The sequence below is a fragment of the Odocoileus virginianus genome, chromosome 17 (assembly GCF_023699985.2).
Source record: "Odocoileus virginianus isolate 20LAN1187 ecotype Illinois chromosome 17, Ovbor_1.2, whole genome shotgun sequence".
Taxonomy (NCBI): domain Eukaryota; kingdom Metazoa; phylum Chordata; class Mammalia; order Artiodactyla; family Cervidae; genus Odocoileus; species Odocoileus virginianus.
In genome coordinates, this window is record NC_069690.1 from 48,048,487 (window position 1) to 48,073,945 (window position 25,459).

A 25,459-nucleotide genomic window follows, 5' to 3' on the forward strand; every position below is an offset into this window, starting at 1 on the left:
AGAAGTGACGTTTCTGCTCCGAGTTTCTTGACCGTGAACACGGTGTCTCTATCCACGGACCCCAGTGTTTTATGGTTTTTGGAGTAGAGGTGTTGCATGTCTTTTTGTAATTGTCCCACAGTTCTTGGATTTTTCCCCCCACTTTTGTTTCTCTTTACCTTTCAGTTTGGGAAGTTTCTGTTAACCTGTCTTCAAACTCACTGATTGTGTCCTTGGCCATGTCTGGCCTTAGGATGAGCCCATTGGAGGCATCTGTTTCATTCACAGACTTGGTGGCTTCTGGCCCTTCTGTCTGTCCTTGCGTGGCTTCCACTGTGTCCACCAGAGTCCTTGGTGCAGTAATCCCAGCTGTTTGAAGTTCCTGGTCTGATAGTTGCAGTATCTCTGCCATTTCTGAGTCTGAGTCTGGTTCTCACATCTACACTGTCTCTTCAGACTGCTTTCTCTTGCCTTTTTGTATTTTGTACGTTTTTGTTGAAGGCCAGCCTTTTAGGGGAACAGGAGCGAGGTAAGTGGAGTGTGAGGCATCTGCTGCAGCAGCAGGTCCGCAGCGGAGCTGCTCCTGGTCCTCGGGAGCCACACGGGAGAGCGAGCTCCGTGGAGAGGGCGCCAGCGCTTCTCGCCCTTGTGCCCTGTCACGCCCAGCCACCGGCTGCTTATCAGTCACCATTTAAGTCCGTCTTCTCATCTTTCCGTCTCCCAGCTTCGGGGTGGGGGCTGAGAAAGGTGACTGGTTTTCAGTCTGTGTATGTTTTTCCTAAACGCACTGCACAGGGCTCCCCAGGTCTGCCTGACTCTGCTTTGGTGGCATTCTGTTGATTGAGGAAAATCTCAATTTCTTTGTTCAGTTTTCTCAACTGTGATGCGTTTGAAGATGTGTTCCCTGTAGCTCAGCTGGTAAGGAATCCACCTGCAATGCAGGAGACCCTGGTTCGATTCCTGGGTTGTTAAGATCCCCTGGAGAAGGGATAGTCTACCCACTCCAGTATTCTTGCCTGGAGAATCCCATGGAGAGAGAAGCCTGGCGGGCTATAGCCAGCAGGGTTGCAGAGTCAGACACGTCTGAGCCGCTTTCACTCACTACAGGTGCCTGCATGTTTTAAGTTTGTGACTCTTCTTGGCAGACTGACCATCGGTGGAAATATTCTTGTTTATCTGTGATGATGCTTCGTGCCTTGAGGTCTCCTTGGTGTGATGTTGAGAGCCACAGCAGAGTTTTTGCTTAGTGTTTATGTAGTTTATCTCTTCATTATTTCACTTCCAGTTTGTGTACGTTCTTATATTTAGGTTTCTTATAAATAGTAGCTAGGTCTTCTTTTTAATCCAGTTTAACCATTTTTGGTAACTGTGTTTTTTCCACTTGTATTTAATATGTGATTTTGGCTTTACTGGGTTAGTTTGCCGATTTCTTTTCAATCCTGTTTCTTTCCTTTCTTGTCTTCATTTGCAGTGGTTAATGACATTTTACCATCTCGCTTCCCCTTCTGTTAACTTCCTGCAGTTTTCTTGCTGTTCTGTTAGGGACTGCCCGTCAGGACGGCGTTCCTTCCTGATGTACCGCACTCAGAACGGCGGCACCGCGCAGGGAGCCCAGGCTGTGCTCCGCTCGCTTCCCAGGGCCCAGGCGGTCGTGGCGTGCCTTCATTCAGCCACCGCTCCCGTCACTGTCCTTCAGTTCACTGTGCTCTTTTAACTCTCCATTTCTTCTCTTTGCGGCAGAGTTATTCCGGAGGTGAAGTCTCCCCCACCCCCGCCTGCCGTACAAGTGTACGGCCCTTGCCTGGCCTTCTCTGGGGGCCCCGCAGGACCCCCTCAGATGTGGGGCGGGGGCAGCACTGGTCGGGGCAGTGCACTGGTGACGGCCGGCTGAGTGTTGATTCTGCCTCCTTGTGTGATGGCCAGGCACACCACCAGCTTCCTGAGGAAACGTGCTTTCGATGTTAATAGGAAAATGTTGCAAAGATGGTGAAGTTGTGGGGACAGCACAGTCACCCTCTGCACCCGCTCACTGCCCAGAGGGCTCCTGGCACAGATGCAGTTTCCTGCAGGAAACGGGGCACAGGGACGGCTGGGGAGACGGCACTGACTGGCTGACTCTGTCCCGTGTCCTCCGCAGCCTGCCGTCCGCTGAGGCCGGTCCTGGAAGCTGAGCTCGCGCCTGCCTGCCTGGCCAGGAGAAGCCCGGGCACAGTTGACGGGGAAGATGCGGACGGACGGTGGCCTGGCTGGTGCACACGAGGGACCCGGAGTCTGTTACCTGGAGGTGGTGTCTCCTCACATGCATCCTGCGCCCGGGTGCCCTGGCCTGTCGGTGCTTTTGTCCTCATCCCCAACCCGCGTTTAATAAAATTACCTGCCGAGCAGCTCCCCGACTGTCTGCCATTGGTGCCGGCAGGGATGTCTGGTCTGGGAGCTGGAACCATAGGGGCGTGTAGGGTCCCTCCCCACCCACCCCAGCCCCATGCTGAGACCCACGGCGGGGGGGGGGGGGGGTGCCCCGGAAGCACAGGCCTGGGACGACTGGTTGCAGCCTCCCATGGCTGTCCTGTTACCACGTCCGCTGTGGCTTTGGTCTAATCCACTGACAAGCTCTTGGAGACTCACATTTAATGTCAGGTCACAGGGCTGAGAGTGGGTGCCTTCTACCAGGTCCTTTTGCAGGGGGCTGTTGAGGGGTCGTGTGGGTAGCGTCTTCCCCCCTCACCCTGTTCTAGCATCCAGTGCACACGGCCATCGCGAGTCACCTACTTTTGTGTGGTTTTGTTCAGTCAGAGCTGACACTTTTTTGAATGCTGCGGGGACCAGTTTCATCCACACAGGGGACTTGTGACAGCAGCTCAGACCCCGAACTAAAACAGGGTGTGGTCGGCAGCTTCACCGCTGTGCCAGCGTGTGACCTCCCGGAAGTGGAAGAACCACATGGCCTGTGCCCTTTCTCCACTTGTCCAGAGTGGGCTACACACTCAGGGTTTGCGAGGCAAAGACAGGCGGCTTCTCCCCGCACAGGCTGGCGCCCACGTGGGCCCATCCAGAGCCAGTGCGCGTAAGGGTTCCCCACCTGGGCACTTGGGTGGCCGGGCTCAGAGCCGGGAGGGTCTGGCCCTCCCGTCTGCTGCTTCCCAGGGTGAGGTCCGGACGCAGCAGAGATGTGGACGGACGGGTGAGAACGTGTGCAGCACAGCTGTCGGGCCAGGACGGTGCCGCTGCACCTGGGCCACAGGACGGACTGCCTCGAGGGACGTGTGGAGGCCGTGGTGGACTCAGCCCGCCTCGGCTGGACCGCACCTGGTAAGGACAGACTAGGTCCCTGTGGGTACAACAGCCCTCCTCGGTGCACAGCTGGTTTCCAGTCTTCACACTGTCCAGTCCAGTCGAGTAACTGCTGTGGGAACTGTCCTGTGTGTTGTAGAATATTTAGCAACAACCTAGAGGCCGGTGGGTACCCCTCCCAGTTGTGATGACAAAAACACCTTCAGGCAGATTCCTGAAAACTGACCATGTAACAAAAAGAATAACAGCTACTGTGTGGATTTTCAAAAGCACGCAGAATTTTGACAACAGTAGCAGCAGTATGAAAACACAATTTTAGAAGGTGTTGGAGCCCTGTGGCTAGAACACCAGTCTCCTGCCTCTGATCGACACCTTTCTGTTTTGTGAAGGGTCTCCCAAGACCCTCTGCACGCAGAGACCCCAGTGCTTTAATCACCGAGGCTGGGAATTCTCACCCAGACGTGGCTTCACAACAAAGCCACTCCTGATTGTTCAAGCCCCCTTGACCCTCCTCGGAGCCAGGAGTTACTGCTTCGTTCAAGTGAACTGTTGGGGCAGGGCCCTCATCCCTGGGAGTCATCACTCACTCCGGCATTGATGACACTAACGACTCAACACGTCGATGATTTCTTCTTGGATCAAGGAGAAGCCCAGTGGCACCAGCATCACTTTCAGGGAAGAGCCACTGGGCTCCTAAGACCAAGAGACCAAATGGGCAGTGCCAGGCCATTTCTCAACACAGGACTGGCCCCCAGTGGTCTGGACGTGGTCAGAACTGCCACCTTCCCCAGTTCTGGTCACACCTCCAACTTAGGACCGACCAAAGAAAGAGGCGCTCCCATGCCCACTCACACCCGCGGCCCCTGCCAGGCACTGCGGGCCTCTCCCTCCCCTGCCCAGGTCTCCGCCGCACTCAGGGGCCTACTCCCCACCGGAGGAGCGTCAGCGCACAGCCTCTGTCCCCGGGGGGCCTCGTCCAGTCCCACATCTCTAATGCAGGCTGACCCCACACAGACGGAGCCACACGTGGCCCAGACTCCACAGAGGCCAGAGCTGGGAATGAGGCAGGCGCTGGGGTTCATGGCCATAGGGAGCCGGGAGTGACTAGTACAAGCTGCTGGTGCCAATGATGTGAGGGAGGCTGAGGAGCGCGTGGTGCAGCCAAGCCCTTGCCCCGAGCAGAGGAGCTGCTTCAGGCCTTGGTCTGTGTGTACCCACGTATGGACACGTGTCAAATACATGGTGGGGCGTAGACCACACGTAAAACATGCCTGGTAAAAACACTGAGCACTCTCTTGGTGAGTGGAGTTTGTGGGGTGTCTGGGCACCACCCCCCACATGCATGTTCCCCATGTGGGGCCCCAGGGCCCTCCTTCCCTGCTGGCCCTCAGCCCTGCAGCTGCTGGGGGCCTCAGACGTACCTGGGAGCAGCTGCCATGGGTCCGTCAGCTGAAGTGAAGGAAGTCCCGGCCCTCCTGCAGGTTCAGCGACCTCAGGTTGTCCTCAAACACGCCCGCTGTGAGGTCCTGTGGGTGGGGCGACAGGTCGGCGCTCTCTAGCCTGCACCGGGGACCCCAAGGTGCTCCCTACAAGCTCCTGTTCCATGGCTGAGAGGAGGGAGGGGCCCGGAGGAATCTGCTGCTGCTGTCTCACCAGTCACCAGGGAGATGGGGGCAGGGGGTCTTCTGAGGGGCCTCCACCCACCCTGGCCTTGGCCCCCTGCTGCAGGAGGTGGCTGACCCACACCAGGTACTCTGCTGAGGTTCACATGGGCAGTCCCGTTCACTCATGCCTGGGTCCAGGGCAGACTCAGCTTCCCGGTCCTGACTTGATCCTGGGGTCTCTCTGTTGTCCCCCTGTCCCACGCCCTCTGCAGGGGCCACAGGTGGGAGGCAGCCCTGGGGACAGAGCTTGTGACTCCACAACCAGCTGCAGGCAGAGCCCCTCCTGCCCCCCACTCCAGGCCTGTCCCCATGGCTGTGACAAGCTGTGGCCCTGCAGGAGGCAGGCTCCGCCCACGTCCGCCCTGGGACCTTTCTGGCGCCCTGGGACCCGGTGGTCTGAAACCCTTCGGCTGAGCCTCTGCACCAGGGCTGCCTCGTGGCCACCTCATGGATCCCCAGCCCACCCTCCCGCGTGAGCCACAGCGGGTTTGGGGAAACACCTGCAGGCTCCTGTCCTTCGTCCCAGCACCACCTGCCAGGTCCCCTCCTGCCTCCATAACCAGCAGGGCGGGGCCTCTCCAGCAGCCCCTGGGAGGGCCGACCTGACCACCACGCTCCTCCGTTGGGTGTCACCTCTCCTGGGACCCCGCACGGAGGCTCCCCCTTGTCCTCGGCTGTTTCTGCAACTACTGCTATTTGTTTCTGCAACTACTGCTATTACCTAAGTTTTGCGAGAAGTATTTGAATGGAAACCATTCTACCTGGAAAACAACTGGAATTTCCACATTCTGTCCTCTACCTGCTGTTCTCAGCCCTCCTTTTCTCCTCCCATTATCTCTGAATTTTCAAATGAAGCACATGTGGGTTCAGAGCCAGCCTGGTCACAGACCTGGGTTTATAGAGGAGCCACCGGGCAGGCAGGCCCGTTCCTGACCTGGGGAGGGGACTAACTTCACAAAACTGTTCAAGTTAGATGTTTCCACGAGTGCGCAGACCTCCTTAAGACAACAGAAAGGTCAGACATACAACCAACAGGAATGAGAACCCAGAGGGTACAGGGGACTTCTACAAGTCAGGAGACACACAATCCCGTAGACAAGCTGATCAGAAACGTCGGGAGGAAATCCACACACCTGATGTGGGAAAGGTCTCAGCCCTGCCAATGATCAGACGGAAACGAACCCCACTGTCTAATTGTGGGGCCGTGGAACCCCCCTGCCTCCAGGCGTGTCCCCTGGCCTGGCCACTCCCTAGGCGTTGTCTAGCGAAGCAGAAGACTTGGCCACCCCACAAGCCGAGGACAGCAGGCAGGACCCTCCACACGAAGTTGTGGTGTGACGCCCATGGCTGGATCCCGAAACACCAATGGGAAGAGAAGAGCTGGCCTCTAGCATGAAGTGGAGGAGGCCGGACCCCAGGGAACACGGCCGACTCCATCACACAAGCCGGGACCACGCACTCCAACTGAAGGACGAGCTGAGAAAGTACAGAACCACAGAACCGGGCGGTGCTGGGGGATGGCTGGTCATCTGTTAAACTGCGGCAGGTTCTGGAACAGATGCCGCAGTTTCCTAAAGGGCAGGTGGTTCGTATTTACACCTTTGTTGCCTCTGTTCTGGTAAAACTATGTTTACAGACGCAGCTGATAGGCCACACTTGGGCCATTTCCTAAAGGTGTGAGGAATTCACAATAAAGTTTATCAAAGAAAAATGTGAGAGGGACTTCCCTGACGGTCCAGTGGCTAAGACTCCACACTCCCAATACAGGTGTCCTGGGTTTGATCCTTGGTCAGGCAACTAGATCCCACGTGCTGCAACTGAGACCCGGCACAGCCTCAGAGTAAACAGAAGAAATGTGAGAAAAGTTCTACAAAGAATAAATGAAGGAAGACTAGCTTCACTCAGTGGTGAACATCATAAAGCTACAGTCAGTGATGATGCAAAGCAGACAGATCAGTAGAAAAAGGCCAGGACTCCAGAAGTAGCTCCAAATACACATTCATACCTAACACACAAAGATGGCACTTCCTGACAGGCAAAGACATGGATGTCTCACCAAACCATGTTGGGACAACTGAGGATCCTAATGGAAAGGAAGAAGTCTTTATTACAAAATCAATTCCAGTTGTATCGAAAATATAAGGAAAAAACCAGAGTCTGAGGACCAGACTTAGATAATGTTTTTATAAAATTTCATAATGAGGAATGATCATCTTAGAATGAATAAAACATCTAAAAACCTTAAAAGGAAAAATTATTTTGACTATACCTGAGTAAAAAATTTCCAAGTGGCAAAAGATACAAATTTAGTCAAATGACAGAAAAATTTGCAACACTTCACAGACAGTAGTTTGTTTTTGTTACTATTTAAAGAAATACTGAGACCAGTAGAGAAATGGGCCAATGAAAAGGATAATTTACCAAAAGGGAAATAAAGATGATTACAAATATGTGAAGAGACGCCCTCCTTACCTACAACATGACATTGCCAGTTGGAACCATGACCTTACTGTTTTTCACCAGCAGCTTGCAAAGGTGGTACATCTGGTCCCACTGGAGAGGGGTCACTGGTGGAGGTGTAAACTGGCTCAGCCTCCAGGGACGGAATGGCTGGTCTCATGGCTGATGGCGAGCATGCTCTTTGACCAGCACCTCTCAAACATTTCTCCCGAGCGTGTAGCCACTTGAGCAAAATTATGCATATATAAAGATACGCAGCATTATTTCTAACAGCAAAGAGTAAAAATGGCCTGAAGCTACCTCAGTAAGTACTGGGCTGGCCAGAAAGGTCACTGGGGTTTTTCTGCAAGACGTTTCATTCTGTACATTCTCTGTAAGGTGACAGTAGATGACATCTGGGTAGTAAATGTATGGAACGTCCATTTAATCGCTGCTGTTGCTGCTGCTAAGTCACTTCAGTCGTGTCCGACTCTGTGTGATCCCATGGACGGCAGCCCACCAGACTCCCCCGTCCAGGATTCTCCAGGCAAGAACACTGGAGTGGGGTGCCATTTCCTTCTCCAGTGCATGAAAGTGAAGGCGCTCAGTTGTGTCCGACTCTTACTGACCCCATGGACTGCAGCCTACCAGGCTCCTTCGTCCATGGGATTTTCCAGGCAAGAGCACTGGAGTGGCCGTATAATTGAGTGGGATGCAAATATTTTTAGGACGAGGGACATGATTCCCTCAGAAGCTCCTCCAGCCAGCAGTGAAGGAGGCGTTCCTGCCAGCATAAGGAACCCTGGACTTGAGCCCCTAGAAACATGTTAGACCACAAGCCGGTTTCATCAACAAACAGGTCGCAAGAAAGCGAGGGAGACGGAGGTTACCCCAGGTCTGCATTACAGCACACAAGGGTGGAAAGATAAAACACACCTACAAGGCAGATTTCAACACTGATGGGATATCTGGAAATTTGGGGTGAGATAGTGTTGTTTGGGTAGTTTTTTAAGCTTTTAATCTTTTAAGGAAACAATGATGAAGAAACAAGGCTAAAATCTGCCTTGATCACAGGTTGGGGGAGTTGGGGCTCAGAGGATAGCAGCGGGGGCTCACTGCTTTGGCCGAAATGTGCCGGAAAGCTCCCTTCACGATGAAGGTAAGAACAACAGAGTTAGGTGGCGCCAGTGGATTTATATGGAATTAACTCCAAGATATACCATTAGGTGAAAAAGCAAAATATAGAGTAAGTATGTATGACATGCTGATGTTGGTTTAAAACACGCACACACACGCACACACTTCCCTGGCAGTCCAGTGATTAAGAGCCCGCGTTTCCCATGCAGGAGGCAAGGGTTCAATCCCTGTTTGAGGAAGACCCTGCATACCATGTGGTGTGGTGTGACCAAAAAAAAAAAAAAAAGTCACACGTTTGTGTTTGCATTTCTACCTCTGGACCCTCCAAAGGCACAGAGCAGGTGACGGAACAGGAAAGGTACCCACTCCCCGCCCAACGTCTGCTCCCCAGGCAAGGTCTGCATGGGTGGGGGTGTCTGCTTCATGACTATTTTAGGTCCCTGAGAAGTAGACCCTTAAAAGAGCCCATCGTCTTTGAAAAGTTAGGTATCGTCTGTGTATAGTTTAAATTTTCACGTTACAACTGCTCCTTGCAACCCCATCATCCATCCAATGTCCCTGGCAACTTGGAACATCGCTTATCTTGGCCTCTCAGGAAACTGCTTCCAAGCCAGGAAATGCAAGACCAGGTGGGCGAGGGCCACAGGAGCAGTGAGTGTGCTTGTGGCAGACAGACCCCAGAAAGCCATGACCCTGACTCAGTGCCTGCACCCCGTGGAACCCCTGCCTCTAGGATGTCAGCCGGGCCCCAGACGGCCATGACCGAGCCTCACAGTGCCTGCACCCCGTGGAACCCCTGCCTCTAGGATGTCAGCCGGGCCCCAGACGGCCATGACCGTGCCTCACAGCGCCTGCACCCCGTGGAACCCCTGCCTCTAGGATGTCAGCCGGGCCCCAGACGGCCATGACTGAGCCTCACAGCGCCTGCACCCCGTGGAACCCCTGCCTCTAGGATGTCAGCCGGGTCCCAGACGGCCATGACCGAGCCTCACAGCGCCTGCACCCCGTGGGACCCCTGCCTCTAGGATGTCACCCCCATGGTTAGGTCATGCATTACTGTGACGGGCGTCTTGCTACAGACCCAGCCCCTTGTTGGCTTTCACAGAATAAGCTGTCATCATGGGGGGGAGTGGGGGCGGGTGGCAAACAGCCAGCAAAGCGCTGAGGCCCTTGGCCAACATCCTTGAGTTCTGACTGCTGCCAGTGACCACGAGAGTCTGGAAGCAAACCTGCCGCACACGAGCCTCCCGATGAGACAGTGTGCCCGGCAGACTCCACCACTCTCAGCTGAAGCTGAAACCCACCTGTGGTGCCTGGACCTCTGACCCGCAGAAACGTGAGGTAGTGATAAATGTGTGTTGTTTGAAGCTAAGTTTGTAGTTTGCTATATAGCGACAGTTAACGCAGGTTCAACCTGGCAAACAGTCTAACAAGAAAACCTCAGGGTGACAGGTTGGGACCGGAGCCATCTGGCCACCTGGCCCTGGGCCTGTCACTGCACAGCCACCTGCAAAAGCATGAAACTGGCCCCTACCGCCCCCACATGCAAACATAACTCAAAATGGGTCCAAGACCTAAATGAAGGAACAGAAAGCAGAAAACTCTTAGAAGAAAGCACAGGGGTAAATCTTCATGACCCGATTGGGTGCTATTTTCTTAGCAGTGACACCAAAACAGGAGCAGTCAAATTTGAAATAGATAAAATGGGGACATCCCGGGTGGTCCAGTGGTTGAGAAACTGCCTTCCAATGCAGGGGACCTGAGTTCAGTGCCTAGTCGGGGAACTAAGGTCGTGGAGCGACGAAGCCTGCCTGCTGCAGCTGCTGAGCCCAGGCACCACTGCAAGAGATCCCACGGGCTACAAGCAAGACCACACCCAGCCAGAAATAAATAGTCTTCTGTAAAAACTGATAAAATGGACTTTGTCAAAGTTAAGCATTTCTGTGCACCAAAGGACACCATTAAGAGAGTGAAAAAGACAGCTCACGGGATAGGAAAAAACGTTTGCCGAAGCATCTGACTGGGGACTTGAATCTAGAAAGATTGAGAATTCTTGGGACTCAACTAAAAGGCAACTTGCTCAGAAAATGGGCAAAGGACTTGAACAGACAATTCTTCAGAGGAGACAGAGAAATGTCTAACAAGCCCACGAAAAGATGCTCTGAGTCCTCAGTTGTCAGATGCAAATCGAAACCACCATGAGAGCCATGTCACCCACCAGGACACCCGTGATGAACAGACACACATCACAAGGTGGGTGAGGATGTGAGGAACTGGGACCTCTGGGTGAAGGGTGGAGCGTGAGATGCCCTAAGACCAGCGATTCCGCCGCAGGTCTGTGTCTGAGAGAAGTGATTTCCACGTTCACGTGGAAATCAGACCTGAATGTTCCCGTGGCCTTGTTCAGACTGACAGAGCCTGTTGTGCCCCTGCAGTTCTGTTCTGGTCCACGTGTTCAGCTCAGCCGTGGTGCAAGGTCACTGACTGAGCAGTGGGACGCACACCTCTACGGCCTCGCGGCTTCTGTGGGGCTGGAGCCCAGGGCTGGGCCTGGCCACGCGGGACCGGCTGGTGGTCTGAGGCCACTTCCCTGCGCCAGGCTCCCGGGCTCAGCCTGTCCTCACGCCCGCTCTCCCGCAGCAGTGCCTCGAGTGACGGGAAGAAGAGGGACGCCCAGCCTGTGCTCCGGCCCCGCACGCGACCCCCGGCCTGACCAACACGCTGCGGCGCCCCCCATACCGTGTCAGCTTGAGCCCTGCAGGAGCGCAGCCCCAAGGAAGCCACGTCCCCCATCCACATGGGCTGCCCTGGACCACACAGTAAACTGCACTCAGAAGCTGAGAGTGACGCTACAGCGCAGGAGGAGGTACAGGAGGAGGCCTGGGATCTTCAAACCAGTCACCAGCGAGGGGCTCTGCTTTCTCTGATGCCCTCCACGGGCTTGTCCGCTGTGTACATGCAGAGCGGGCCACCTTTGCTATGAAAGTGTGTGCGGGGCCCACGGGCTCCCTGAGCCCAAGACTCAGCTAGTGTCTGCACTTGAGGTGGGAGTGAGAGGCGGGTCCTGCTCGCTTTCCTGCTGCTGTTGCCTAACTGTTGAATGAACACTGCCTCCCTTCTGCAAAAGCCACTGCCTCCAGGAAGGCCTCTGGCCTGGCACCCTGGTTACTGAAGTTCCAACCTCAGAGGCTGGAAGCTGCTGGAAGCAGCCGTCTGTGTGCACATCTGTCACCATCCCCCGTCCCCAGGGCACAGCACGGGGCCCTGTTCACTCACCCACCACTGGCCCCTCCCAGGGACACTTTGGGGCAGCCCCGCCCTAAGCGAGCCCACAGGACTGGCCCCACAGTCCAGGTGGGTTAAGGACACTTTACACTTGCATTTGTGACTATCTTTCTGACCACAAGGAGGAATTTCCAAAATGGGAGGACACTAGAAGTGTTCATCATGAGGGAAAAGCTGATAAATGTACTGTGTTAAAAGTAAGTTTTTCTGGGAAGAACCTGTGAAAAGACAAGTCACAACTTGTCTTGTTGTCCAGAGAAAACGTGCTGAACGCTAGTCGACCAAGGGCCAGCACCCGTCGATGCCAGGCTCCCAGAAACCAAGGAGAAGAGACGGGCAGGCCAGCTGGCCGAGGGCTCCAAGGCCAAGAGAAGGTTGTCATCGCCAGAGCCCACCAGTGGGCTTTGTGATGGAAACTCGCACACTGGGAACGAGACCCCCCATGAGGAGAGGGTAGTTCAAGGACCCAGCTCATAGCCTCCTTGCGGGACCCCAATATCCAGTCTGGAGCCGAGAAGCAAGCACTTGTCCCGTGCGGCCACAAATAGGGAGAAAAGGCAAGGGTGTGGTGGAGAAAACCGCCAGGACATTGGTCACCCAGTGGGCACAGGCGCGCAGGGCCACACAGGTGCAGCTGGGCGGCCTCGTCCCCTGCAGCTGTTATGGGAAATGCAGCCTGCTTTATGGGGCACCGCCGCCTCCCTGACACCCCAGGCCTGGTTGGAGTGGCCCTGTTGTTCCCGTCCCCGCCCCCATGCAGGCCACCCTCCTGCCCCCCACCCCCAGAGCGGTGGTCGCCACCTGCCATCTTAGCCCATGCCCTCCTGACCCTGGGGCTGTCCTAGACACACATAGGAAGAGAGCTGATACTCACCAGCTTCACGCAGATGACAAAGGGTGGCCGTGCGGCTCGGAAGTGCAGGACTGGGATCCGGGGCTTGGGCCTTTCCTGAGAGGAGGGAAGGGTCGTGGGCTGCCCCGTGTTGCTCCCTGCTCCCCCACGTCCGCCCTGCTCACAGTTGGATGCCCTCAGATGGGCACCAGGGCCACAGCCAGACCCAGGACTGGACCTGCTCTCCAACACCCCGGCCCGGCCATCAGCAGCAACCCCAGGACTCCCGAGGCAGGCAGTGGACAGACCCAGGCCTGTGAACAGCATCTTCAGTGGGGCTGGGGGCAGCGGGGGGCAGGCACAGGGGCCCTCTGGGGTCCTAGAGACTCTGGGAGCCTGGCAGCTATCTGGGCTCAGATGGCCTTTCCCCAGGAGGAAGGTTCTGGGTAGCGTCTACTCAAAAGGCCTGGGATAGCACCCAGAGGTGGGCTAGGTGTGGTGTGAGCGGCTCCCGGGTGGGGGCCCGCACCTGAGAGTCCTCGTAGCAGTAGAAGCCTTTTCTGATCTTGTTCTCGTCCACATCGCAGAAGGCAGCCACCTGGGAAGGACACAGGACACAGCCTCAGGGGCAGCAGGGGCGGTGCCGCAGGGCAGGGGTGGGGGCGGGGCGGGGACAGTGCGGCCAGACGCGCAGGGGTGGGGGCGGGGGGTGGTGCAGGGGCGACCCCCACCTTGCGCCGGGAGCCCGCTGTCAGGCTGCGGTACAGCCGGCGGCCCTGCCGGCCCGCGTTCCAGATGGTGAAGGTTGGCCAGTGGGGCAGGGCCCGCTCTTCCAGGAAGCGGACGCGGTGGGCCCAGATGGTGGTCCTGCAGGGGTGAGGGGTGGGTGAGGGGCGAGAGCTAGGGGGGCAGGGCCTCTGATGCCCCAGGCCTTCCTTGCCTGACTCTGAGCCTGCCCCACAAGTCCCCCTGGTCTGGGGCCCAGGTGGGCGGGGGCAGGGGAGCTGCAGCGCTCCAGCTGTTGGCTGAGCGACTGAACCTAGAAGCCCAGATGACAAGGTCACACTCCTTGCCCCACCTGGACCCTCGGACATGCCCAGCTCATGTCCACGTGCTCAGGAAGTGTGGGGGACACCAGGCACAGAACTGGGGGAGCCCAAGGGAGACTCGGCCGCCCTGGTGTCCAGCAACTGCCACTTGCCACTTTCAGAAAGAATGAAGCAGAATGTACCACCAACATCACATTTTTAAAGAGGGAAAGTATACTGTTTAGAGGACATCACACGTGGTCAGAGCATAAAGAAATGGATCTTATGGCAAATAAACTTCCCACTTGGGACACCAGGAAATGGAACCTGGGAAATGCAGGAGATTTGGGGAAATGGGTAACTTCATCTTAAAGACGATTCCTCCAGGCCTTCTGGCTGTTGGAAGTATTTCATAGTGAAACTGTTAAATGATATAAATGTTGATCATTCTCAATTTAAAATGTAAAGGACAAGATTCAGGGAGCCTCTCACAGGGCTTTTGGGGAAAGACTTTGAAGGAATTCAATTATCGACAAGCCCAAAGGTGTAATTAGCGCTCGCTGCTCTGTGAGGTTTTGCCGCTCAAAGACTTTAATCCGACACAGAAACTAACATGAGATCACCTTTTACACTGTGGGTGGCAAAGCCTCACACTGCAAAAAGAGAAGAGTCCCAGCATAAAAGACTTATCGCCTGAAAACAGGATAAGGGTGTGTGTGGCACCAGCCATCGGGCCAGATACCTGGCCCCCCAGATACATGAGCACCCGCCACACCATGGGCGAGCCGCGGTAGGTCACCACCAGGGTCGTCACAGACCCACCTTCGCATCACCTTGCTTCACAGGAGCTCAATGTGAGGACACATGTACGTGAAACTTCAGGAGACAATGGAAGAGATCCTAGAGGTCCAGGCATTTCTTAGCCCTGCAGAGCATCTTAGGTGTCCAAGCACTTCTCAGCTCTGCAGAAGACTCGTGTCCAGAAAAACTGTCTTTGCATTTTATTCACCCAGAGTTTCCAACTCCATTTTATGGATGGTGGGAAAGTAGTTACTTCCCTGAAGATATACTTGCCAGACAGTTTGATAATTTTTAATGAAATTCACATAGAATAAGAGCAAGGAGCTTAGGTGTACATACAAGTCAGGTGGTTATGACAAACACATGTATCCAGGTAACCCCCACCCCATCAAGAGGTGGGGCACTTCCATCACCCCAGAAAGTTTCTGGTACCTTCTTCCCCTGAGAAAAGCAGTCTCGTTTCTGTCACTGTGGACTAGTTCTGCCTGTGGAACTAGTGGAAGCCACAGTATGTGTGCTTTTGTATCTGGTTTCTCTTACTAATCATATATATTATATATATATATACACACACACACATACATTAGCTCTGTTCTTGCAGGTATCAGCTGTTTGTTCTCATGCTGAGCAATGCTCCATTACAGCAGTGTTTATCAATCACCTGCTGACGGGCATCTGGGTTGCACCTGCCCTTGGCTGCTAATAGAGAAATATTGAGCAACGCCTTCATATCTCATGGATAAACACCTAGACATGGAATTGCTGGGTCATGGCAGGTATCAGTTTAATTAATAAAATAAGGTCAAACAACTTTCGAGAGAGGACGCACCATGTTTACACTCCCAAGAACAATGAATGTGTGTCTGGTGGGTCCACATCCTCCCCATGATTTAGAACTGCAGACATTACTTTTAACCCTTTCAATGGGTGTGCAGAGGTTACTTTGCATTTCTCTGATAATAATGATGAAATCTTTTTCATGGACTAATTGACCATTTATATATTATTTGTGAAGTGTTATGTCCATTCAAGAATTTTGCTTATTTTTATTAGATTTTATTTTTGGGTGGTAGAGCTTCTTAACATTCTCTATATTCTCTATATATTCTCTATACTTATCCTCTGTGACACACATAAATTGTGAATATTTTCTTCCAGTCTGTGGTTTGTCTACTCATTTTCCTAATGGTGTCTTTTTAGGAGCAAAAAGTTTTTAATTTTGAAGTTCAATTTGTCAAGTTTTAAATGGCTACAGAGTCTGGTGTCCTCTCTAATAAATGTTTGCCTATCCCAAAGTTGTGAAGATATTCCCTGATGTTTTCTTCTAGAAGCTTTATCATTTAAATGCTTCTACTTTTACATTTAAGCCATCTAGAATTAATTCTTCAATAAGGGGGCGAGTTTTTTTTTCCATATGCATATCCATTTGTTCAAAATATTTTTTTTTTCCCATTGAATGCCTTTGGAGACTTGGTTGAAAATCAGTTGTGAGTCTATTTCTGGACTGTCTGCTCTGCTTCACTGATAAGTATTTCTGCATTTATGCAACCAATACATTTTCCTGATTGGTGTAGCTTCAGAGTAAGTCTTAAAATCAGGCACAATGGATCCTCAAATTTTGTTCTTTTTAAGATTATTTAGGCCAGTCTGGGTCCTCTGATTTTTTTGTGAATTTTAAAATCAGATTATCAGTTTCTACAAAGAAGCCAGCTGGGACTTTTACAGGGATTGCACTGAATCTACAGATCAATTTGGGCTGAACTGATGTTAACAATACTGAGTCTTGGGATTTCCCTGGTAGTTCAGTGGTTAAGAATCTGACGCAGGGACACAGGTTTGATCCCTGGTCTGGGAAGATTCCATAGGCCGTGGGGCAACCAAGCCTGTGCACCACAACTACTGGGCTGAGCTCTAGACGGTGCAGACGGCAACTACTGAGTCCATGCCCTTCAACTACTGAATCCTGTGTCCCAGAGCCCATGCTCTGCAACGAGAAGCGACTGCAATAAGAAACCTGTGCAACTAGACAGCAGCCCCCGCCGGCCACAACTAGATAAAGCCTGCAGGCAGCAACCAAGACCCAGCACGGCCAAAAATAAATTAATTTTAAAAATATATAATAAATCTTCCAATCCATGAATGTGGTATCGCTCTCCATCGATCTATTTTACAGGTTTTAATTTCCCTTAGCATTTTCTGGAATGGATTTTAGCAGTTAGAGATGTACTTTGTTACACTTAAAAATATTCTATTGTTGATGCCATTGTACATTTTTTAAACTGCGTTTTTTTTTCAATTGTTTTATTGCAAGTCTATAAACTTGTATCCTGGAAAACTCACTATATTATTGGTTTTGATTTCCTATGAAACACAATCATGCCATCTATTGATACAAATGATGCTAGTTTTCCTTCTACTTTCTAATGCTTGTATCTTTTCTTCTCCTGATCTTATTGCACTGACTTCCCTTACTATGTTGAAGAGAAGTAGTGAGAGGAACAATCAGGATATCACTTCCTCCTGATCTTAGAAGGATCTTAGACTTTCAGTCTTTAATTATTAAATATGAGGTTAGTTATAGGTTTGTGTAGATACTATTAGACTGAGAAAGTTTCCTTCTACTTCTAGTTTGCAGAGATTGTTTTAAAAACCATAAATGGATATTAAATTTTGTTAAATGCTTTTTCTGCATCTATTGGGCTGTGTGATTTTTATCCTTTATTCTGTTACTGTAGTAAATCATGCTTATTGATTTTGGAGAGTTAAACCAGACTTATATTCATGATGTATTATCCTTTCATATATATTTCTGAATTTGACTTGGCAATATTTTGTGAATGATTTTTCACACCTATTCTCATAAGGGATATTGGTCTGTAATTTTATTTTCCTGTAATATTCTTGTAGCATTTTAAACTTCAGAGTCATACTGGTCTTAGGGAATAAGTGTGAAGCTCCTGCCTCCTGACATCCAATAGATCTTTCTCTTCTTTATTTCCTGAAGGAATTAGTCTTCCTTACATTTTTGATAGACTATATCAGTAAAGCCATCTGGCTTGGCTTTTATGAAAAGTTTTAAAATTACTAATCTAATTTTAATTATTATTTATACTGTCCAACTGTAACTACGGATTTGTCTACTTCTCCCTTTATTTCTACCAGTTTTTGCCTTGTATGTTTTGAAACTCTGTGATTAGGGATATACACATTTAGGATTCTTATGTCCCCCTAGACCTTTACCTCAAGTATGCAAATTGCACTCACACTGAGTCAAGTTCATGACAACAAACTCCCTATGATGCTTCACTAAAGCTACTGTATCAAAATTCAGATTTATCAAAAGACAAGAGAAATCAAGCTCTTTTGCTTAAAGCTGGAAAACAAAGAAGCTAAGCTTCAGTAAGGATTAGCGCATGTGCAAAAGTTCAAGGATCTCCCAAATGAATACGGATACTTCGATCTGCGATCCCCCCACAACACATGCTCCAATCAGCATCACACCTGCTGTGACAGTGGACAGGAGACCTCTCTGGACAGCAGCTGAGAGGCCACACCTTCCAATGAGTCTCACACCCTCTGGGGAAGAACAGAGTCTCTTCTGTGTCCAAAAACTCAAATGCGTGTCTTTGCATCACGCTCTTTCCACTCAGAAGATGGCCTGATCACAGATCTGTTTCAGGGCTCCAGTCCTCTCCATCCCCAAATGAGCAGCATCATGGTAGCACTGAGGGTCTACACACTTGTGGTTGTTTGAAATAAACAAACATACATGTGCACATGCACAGAGTTCAAACTAAAGAAAGGAAAACACACAGCTCCCTTGTCTTCACCCAGCATGCACTTTGGGCACCTCCCCTGCCCTGCCCCTGGCAGTCGACCTCCAGCTTTGGAACCTGGGAGACTGTGGGCCATGAGAAGGAGGGGGCCAGCCTTTGCGATGCCCCGTGTAGGGGATGACCCAACTTCTGCCCCAGCCACCCTCCCCTTGGTGGGCAGAGAAGGAAGAGGACGCCCCCAGCCCACCTGTAATCACATCAGTGGTGGGCTGGGCTCATTCTGAGTCCTTTCAGCTCAAATCAAGTGAGAACAAGACCCCCAGACAACATCGACATGTGAATTCTGTGTGTGCTTAGGTGCTCAGTTGTGTCCAACCCTTTGGACTGTAGCCCACCAGGCTCCTCTGTCCATGGGTATCAGAAGATTTTGATACCCAGGGAATCAAACCCACATCTCCTGTGTCTCCTGCATCACAGGCAGATTCTTTACCCACTGAGCCATGGTCCAGCGATTAAGAATCTGCCTGCCAATGCAGGGGACACGGGTTCGATCCCTAGTCCAGGAACTAAGATCCCATGTGCCACAGAGCAACTAAGCCCCATGTCACAACTACTGAGCTCATGCTCTAGAGACCTTGAGCTGCAACTACTGAAGTCCAAGTGCCTAGAACCTGCGCTCTGCAATGAGAGAAGCCACCACAATGAGGAGCAATTAGAGATAGCCTGTTCAGCAGCAAAGACCCAGAGCAACGGAAATAAATAATAAAAGTGAGGACAGACCCTTAGCCCTGATCCTGAGGAACACGCTGGTCCACAGACTGAGGATGACCTCCCTCCTGGGAGGCCGTGGGCCGTGTGCCCTGGTGTCAGCCACGCCCCCAGGCCCCCACCCTGGGGCAGAGACCTGACTAGGTCCCCCCCCCCGCCCCACCCGGTCCGGACCCCAGGACCTGCGTACTCGAGGACGGAGTGTGTGGCCGCGCTGGGGTGGTAGCGGTAGAGGAGGAGGCTCTGGTCCACACGGACGACCCCGCCGCCCTTCCTCAGGTGCTCGTAGAAGAAGAGCAGGTCCTCGGGGACACCCTGCAGGATGAAGAAACGTGTGTCCACTCAGAACAGAGCCTTGGATCAGGCAATGGGAGATGGGGGTCGGCCGGGGGCCCCTGCGCTCAAGCCCAGCCCGACCGGTGAGGCCTCAGCTGGAAAAAAACACGGCCAGCTGCGGCCCCCAGCTCACGGCCAGAGCTCGGCAAACGTGACCATAAGAGTCGGCTCCAGGACAAGAAGGTGCCTGAGGAGTAGACCCGAGCCCCGTTGTCACTCTCACTCATGGCCTCCAACTGGACCCTGGACCCCACTGCCCCCTCCCTGTTGATGGGCACGCTGCTCCGAGGGTCCGCAGTGTCCCACAGGGTCCTCTTGTCCTGTGAGAACCCAGGCCTCCCACCCTCGTCGAGAAGGGCTCAGATCAGGGCCGGCCGGCGGGGCCGCAGCTGCCCTGCTGGCCAGTCCGGGGCTGGGGGACCTCAGTCCTGATGGGGATAACAATCGCAGCTCCTTCACTTCCTTGAGTTCAAGGTGGAAAGCGAGAGAGCAGAGGGTCTGGACAGGAGGTCACACAGGGCGTGTCTGGCGAGCAGAGCCCGGAGACGGCCGGGCAGGCTGCCAGGACCCCTGCTCTGGGCAGAGGCTGGCTTCCCCACAGCCCAGAGGCTGCCGTGCGCCGGCCCAGCCTGTTCTGCCCCGTTAGCCGCCTCTGCAACCCGAGGTCAGGCCACGCCAGCGCCACGGCGGGGCCGACTGCTCCCGGCAGAGCCACAGGTGCTCGCCCAGCTCGTCCATCCCGAGGGGAAGACGGCACGGCTGGCCTCTGAGGTCTTGATGCCCTGGGAGAGCCCCGTGGCCGCCACCCTTGTGGGCAGAGGGGACTCCCGACCCCTTTGGGCCAGCCCAGGCGTATCTCCTGACTGGGCCCCATGCACCCAGCCTCTGGGGTCTGTGATGACCCGGTCGTGAATTCTGCCACCTCCTGGCTCAGGCCCGAGAGCCACCCCGGGGGCAGCCCGCTGGGCTCTCACGCCTGAGCTGCCACGCAGAGCACCGCGTCGGTCTCCGTGCAAAGCCACCCCTGCCCAGGGACTCGCCGCCAGGGGGTCTCAACACACTAGAGACAGGGCGGCAGACCGCAGAGGAAACCGCCGCGGGAACCACAGCAACGGCCTCACTCCCAGCCTCAGCTGGCTGAGTCATGCTGTGACTTGATGGACCACTGTGGTGACTGAAGTGTTTTCACAGAGACCACAGGTCATGAAAGGATTTATACCAAAAGGTTAAAAGTCAGCTTTCACAATTGTGTTCGCATGCGCACTGCAGCTAGAGAGGAACACCCACCAGCCGCTACTGGAGAAAGCCAGCAAGCAGCAGTGAAGACCCAGTGCAGCCCAAATTTAAAAAAAAAAACAAACCTGTTTGCAGCTCAGCTAAAAGTTGTCCACAGTAAAAGAAAGACAAAAGGACCCCACACAAAAGTTCAGAGCAGACGTGTGGTGATGGGCTCACAGCTGATTTGTATGTTTTTCCTTTTTCTAATTTTCTGCATTTTCAAAGGCACCTTTCGAGAGCACATTGTAACTCTGCGCTTTATACACTTAGGAAGGAGAGACGATGTCCTCTCCACTCATGACCAGTAGGGACTCAACCCCAGAGTTTCCTTATTTCTGGCAAAGAGACAACTGAGAATTTAGCCAGAGGACGTGGAAGACCAGGTGCTGAGCCCCAGTCCTCCATGGAAACAGGGGCCTGAGAAGACTTGGGGGAGTCACCCCCTGCCTTGGGGGCCCTTGGGGCATGTGGTTGGAAGGGTGTGTGCCCTTGGAGGTGTGGAGAAAGGGGATGAGGATCCTTTGGGACGAAAGGAAACAGGAGGGGGAACACTCTCTCCTCCCCTTCCTGCTCTCAACGCTGGGGTCACAGAGGCAGCGACCTTGGGGTAGGAATCCTGTGAACAGAGGCCATACAAAGCCAGCTTGAGAAGACACAGAAAACAAACACTTCTGTGAACAGACATTCGCCCCAAATAAAAAATACCACCACCAAAAATCATGAAGGAGAAAAAATTCTCTTGTCAGCTGTTTCCTCATTTTGCCATGCTGTATAAAAACAAAAGGAAGAATTAACAAGTAAAAAAAAAGAAAAAATTCTGTAAATAACTCTCCAAGTGAAATCACACGTCCTCCACAAGGCTTGAGAACGGAGGAGGCCATCATGAACCAGAAATTCCATAACTAACAGAGCTGGACCGGTGCAGAGAGGAGGACAGACAGGAGACTGGGGGGAGGAGGGTCAGCCTGGGCTGGGGAGGCCCGGGGCGGGGGGCGCGACTGCAGGCCGGCTTCTCTGGGAGGTGAAGCTCTTCCATGCATCAGACGGTGGTGATGGCTGTGCATCCCCGTGAATGTGCTAAAATACACTGAGCTGCACATTTTAACAGGTGAATTATATGAATTATACCCCAATAAACCTTTTAAATAAGAGAGGGTTGACTGAATTCAGAAAAGAAATTGAAGAAAAAGATAAAATTATGTGAGAAATGAAGATGAAATTAGAAAGTTCTCCAGGGAAAGCAGATCTGAATACAAATAAGGGGCACTGAAGAAACGTAGGGAGACAGACAAGAAAGTGAAGATTAAGAAAATTAAATAATAAAAAAGGGTTAAGAGGAAGTTGTTGAAATGGAAGATATTGAAATAGAAAACCACAGCAGTGGCAGACAGCTAAAACTTAAAGTTATAAGCCAAAAAAAGAGCAGACCTGGTTCCCACACACCGGAACTCTATCAGCATAAAGACAAACCCCAGTGAAACCAAGTCTTTAACAACAAGGGAGGAATTCCCGTTGCCTCCAGGTGAGTCCCAGCAGCGTCAGGCAAAGGGAGGCGGCGGGGAGCTGTCCTCAGGACAGGAGGGGAGGTGTGGCCCAGGGTTTTCTGTTCAGTCCATCCCTCCTTCGTGTGTCCAAAACCACAATCTGAAGGTGCAGGAACAAGGAACGCCACGGCCCTTCAGGCGTGGGGAAGCCTGACGTGTGAGGCTGAGTCCAGGGACTCGGACAGGCACCTAGGGATTCAGCATGTGGGCCCGCCTTCTAATGTGAGCAGAAATCACACGACAAAATCAGCAGAAGACAGAGAGGGAATAGGCTGACCTACTGACTGCCGTTCAAGCAATAGGTAGGAGTCAGAATACCTTCAAAAACAAATATAAAAAGCTGACCAGGAAAGGTTTAAGAAGAGCATATGGGATTAAGGGCACTCAATACAGAGATGACAAAACACAAACCTTCTTTGATACCAAGAGAGGTTTTTAAGGCACGAGAGAAGATGCCGGCTTCTGGCTTTGGGTGTCTGAGAGGCCAACCTCTGTAGCACCTGTGAGGCCCAGGCTCAGAGCAGGCGGTGCCGGGGCGGGGAAATGAAACCCACAAAACAGAGGAGGACGCCCCAGCCTTGCTGCCCTGACGTCCTCGGGACAGAACCTGGGACTGAGGGAAGATCCCAGAGACCAAGGATGGGAGGAAATACCCACGAGCACACATCTGACCCAGAACACCAACACCTCAACAAGAAGACACCACGGATTTCTCCGGCGGTCCAGGCCCCCTGCATTGGGAGCATCAAATCCAAAGGACTAAGACTCCGGGCTTCCAATGCAGGGGGCCTGGGTTCGATCCCTGGTCAGAGAACTAGATCCCACAGAGTCTGAGTGCTGCAACTAAAGATCCCACGTGCTTCCACAAAGATGGAAGATCCATGTGCTGCAACTGAGACCTCCCTGGCCAAATAAATAAGACGCTCCACTCAAAACCGGGCAAAGAAATCTGGATGTTTCATAAAGCAACATAGGAGCAGCCAATCTGCACATGAAAAATTGCTCAACGTCGTAAGTCATCTGGAAAATGTCAATTAAAATACAACAGAAAACCACAGAACCCCAGTCAGAATGGCTAAAATGCAAAGGAGCCTGGGCTCCCCAACTCGAGAGAGGGGGCGACAGTTCATACGCCACACAGCGACTCCAAGCCTGAGGATCTTTCCAATGGGTGCAAAGGCACTTCTGAAAAGTGTCTGCCGTGCTGGGCAGCAGCTCTTCCGAGCAACCACGACCCCCTCCGGGGTTGGTTCTGAAACAACAAACACCATTTTGGTCACTTTCCTTCTGGTTTAAGGGCCTGAAACAGGTGCCTCCTGGGGACACCCAGATCCCTCAAGCTGGGTGCCGTCCCGCACCCTCCTCCAACTCTCCCACTCCCCTCCCGCCTCACTCTGAGTGCACCTTGCGGGCTCCGGCTCATGCCCGCTGTGTCCTCGCTTATCCCTGTCTTGCCGCTAGCCTGCTCTGTGGCCCTCAGCACCTCACCGTCCCGGCGGCTCCAGTTCCCTGCTCTTCCCCCCCGGGTGAGAGCTGCAGCCTCCCAGACCCAGACAAGCAGCTGAGGACCAGCCCCCAGCACACGGTGCTCCCTCAAGTGTATTCCACAAGTAACTCCTAAGCTCAACCTGTTTTCTTGGGGGAGGACCTGAAGGAACCAGGAAACACCTCATGTCCTCATCCTGGCAGTGGGCTTCATGGCCATCTGTGACCCCCTCCTCATGCCCACATCCCTCACTTGCTGCAGCCACGGCCCCATCCTAGCCCAGGTCCTTGGTCCCTGATTCCTGTACAAAGAGAGGGATGGACTTTATTTTCCTTCCACAGCTCCCTCTCCAGGAAGAATTAACTCCTGCTAAGAGGACTGTGAAGAAAGCTGAGGGCCAAAGAATTGATGCTTTTGAACTGTGGTGTTGGAGAAGACTCTTGAGAGTCCCTTGGACTGCAAAGAGATCCAACTAGTCCATCCTAAAGGAGATCAGTCCTGGGTGTTCATTGGAAGGACTGATGCTGAAGCTGAAAATACTTTGGTCACCTTATGCAAAGTGTTGACTCATTGGAAAAGACCCTGATGCTGGGAGGGATTGGGGGCAGGAGGAGAAGTGGACGACAGAGGATGAGATGGCTGGATGGCATCACCGACTCGATGGACATGAGTTCGGGTAAACTCCGGGAGTTGGTGATGGACAGGGAGGCCTGGCGTGCTGCGATTCATGGGGTCGCAAAGAGTCGGACACCACTGAGTTACTGAACTGAAGAGGCCTGACACACTTCCCGTCCTGAAGCTGCTCATGGCTGTGATTTAAGGAATGTCTCCTGATGACCATCTCGGGGCTACGTGCTGCAGAAGAATGAGAACAGCAGGTGCTTGGACTCAGCACCAGTGAGAGCAGCTTTAGCAGCATGTGCTTAGTGGTGGGGAGACTCATGGGGTGTCCCTTCGCTCCCCCCGTGCCTTGATTTCAAGGAGAATCTGTTGGCAGAGAGGACATCCCACCACCTCTCTGGCCTTGGCCCCCTGCAGCCCCCGGTGGGAGTCCCTGGGCAGAGTGTGGCTACGTGCTCACGAGACCCTCCAGGAAGGGAGGGCTGGTGGAGATTCCCCACTCGGGCCAGTCCTGAGGACAGGCGGCCGGGGCCCCGTGTTTGTACACGTGAGACCAGCACGGCTTCTGGAGGGCAAGTCTGGGTAGCCGTGAGAGGGACTGTCTGACCAGGGTCCAGCGCAGGGGGCCGCAGAAGAGCTGACCTCTCCCTGGGGGTGGTCAGAGAAATGCTGGGTGGGGTCGGGCGGGGTGGGGGGTGGCGCCCAAGCCAAGGATCCACTGGGTCCCTGGCAGCGGGTGACGGTCCCCTCCAAAGTGGAGAGGAGACTCTGAGCGGGCTGGTTGGGGGGCCAAGGTCCTGGGGCAGATGGTGAGCCTGGGCCTGCATCACCCCCACCTTCTAGCCTAATGGGCCTTAACAAGTCTGACCCACGGGCTCCATCCATCACGAGACCAGAACACACGTCTCAAAGCCAATTTAAGGAGGGTTAAAGAAAAGCAAACTAATCAACCTTAAGATTTACCTTCTGACTGAGTGTTATGTCGGCGTGTTCCCTCTAAGGCCGTCGAGGAGGGAGGGGGAGGAAGTCGGGGTCCCCATTTCTAAGCCAGAGGCCAGCGTGGGCCCTGCTCTGCGGAGGAGGCCCCGGCCAGCTTGGACCCCAGTGCTCCGGGGCTGCCACCCGCAGGGGAGCAAGGGGCGCTCCTCTCCCGCTGCCATCCAGGGGGCAGGGCAGCACTGCCCGCGTCCTGCA

General features: G+C 53.2%; 2 protein-coding genes across 10 annotated transcripts in view; one reads left to right on the forward strand and one right to left on the reverse strand.

Annotated features, from left to right (window-relative positions):
* TBCD (tubulin folding cofactor D) overlaps positions 1 to 2,363 on the forward strand; it is a 142,582-nt gene extending 140,219 nt beyond the window's left edge. The window contains exon 39 of the mRNA XM_020907279.2: positions 2,117 to 2,363. Within this exon, the coding sequence (XP_020762938.2) occupies positions 2,117 to 2,131 (15 nt within the window). The 3' untranslated portion in view covers positions 2,132 to 2,363. The remainder of the gene's footprint in view (positions 1 to 2,116) is intronic.
* The window catches only part of B3GNTL1 (UDP-GlcNAc:betaGal beta-1,3-N-acetylglucosaminyltransferase like 1), a 128,128-nt gene that overhangs the window by 20,784 nt on the left and 81,885 nt on the right, over positions 1 to 25,459 (reverse strand). For 4 of the 9 annotated variants that reach the window (XM_020907283.2, XM_070479756.1, XM_070479757.1 and 1 more), the window contains 5 exons: positions 19,191 to 19,315; positions 13,359 to 13,494; positions 13,157 to 13,225; positions 12,670 to 12,744; positions 2,593 to 4,796 (listed from right to left, as the gene is read on the reverse strand). In XM_020907283.2, coding sequence (XP_020762942.1) covers positions 4,716 to 4,796; positions 12,670 to 12,744; positions 13,157 to 13,225; positions 13,359 to 13,494; positions 19,191 to 19,315 — 486 coding nt within the window. In that variant the 3' untranslated portion in view covers positions 2,593 to 4,715. Of the gene's footprint in view, positions 1 to 2,592; positions 4,797 to 12,669; positions 12,745 to 13,156; positions 13,226 to 13,358; positions 13,495 to 19,190; positions 19,316 to 25,459 lie in introns of those variants that run through there. The other 5 variants (XR_011492411.1, XM_070479755.1, XM_020907285.2 and 2 more) reach the window with 3 other exon arrangements.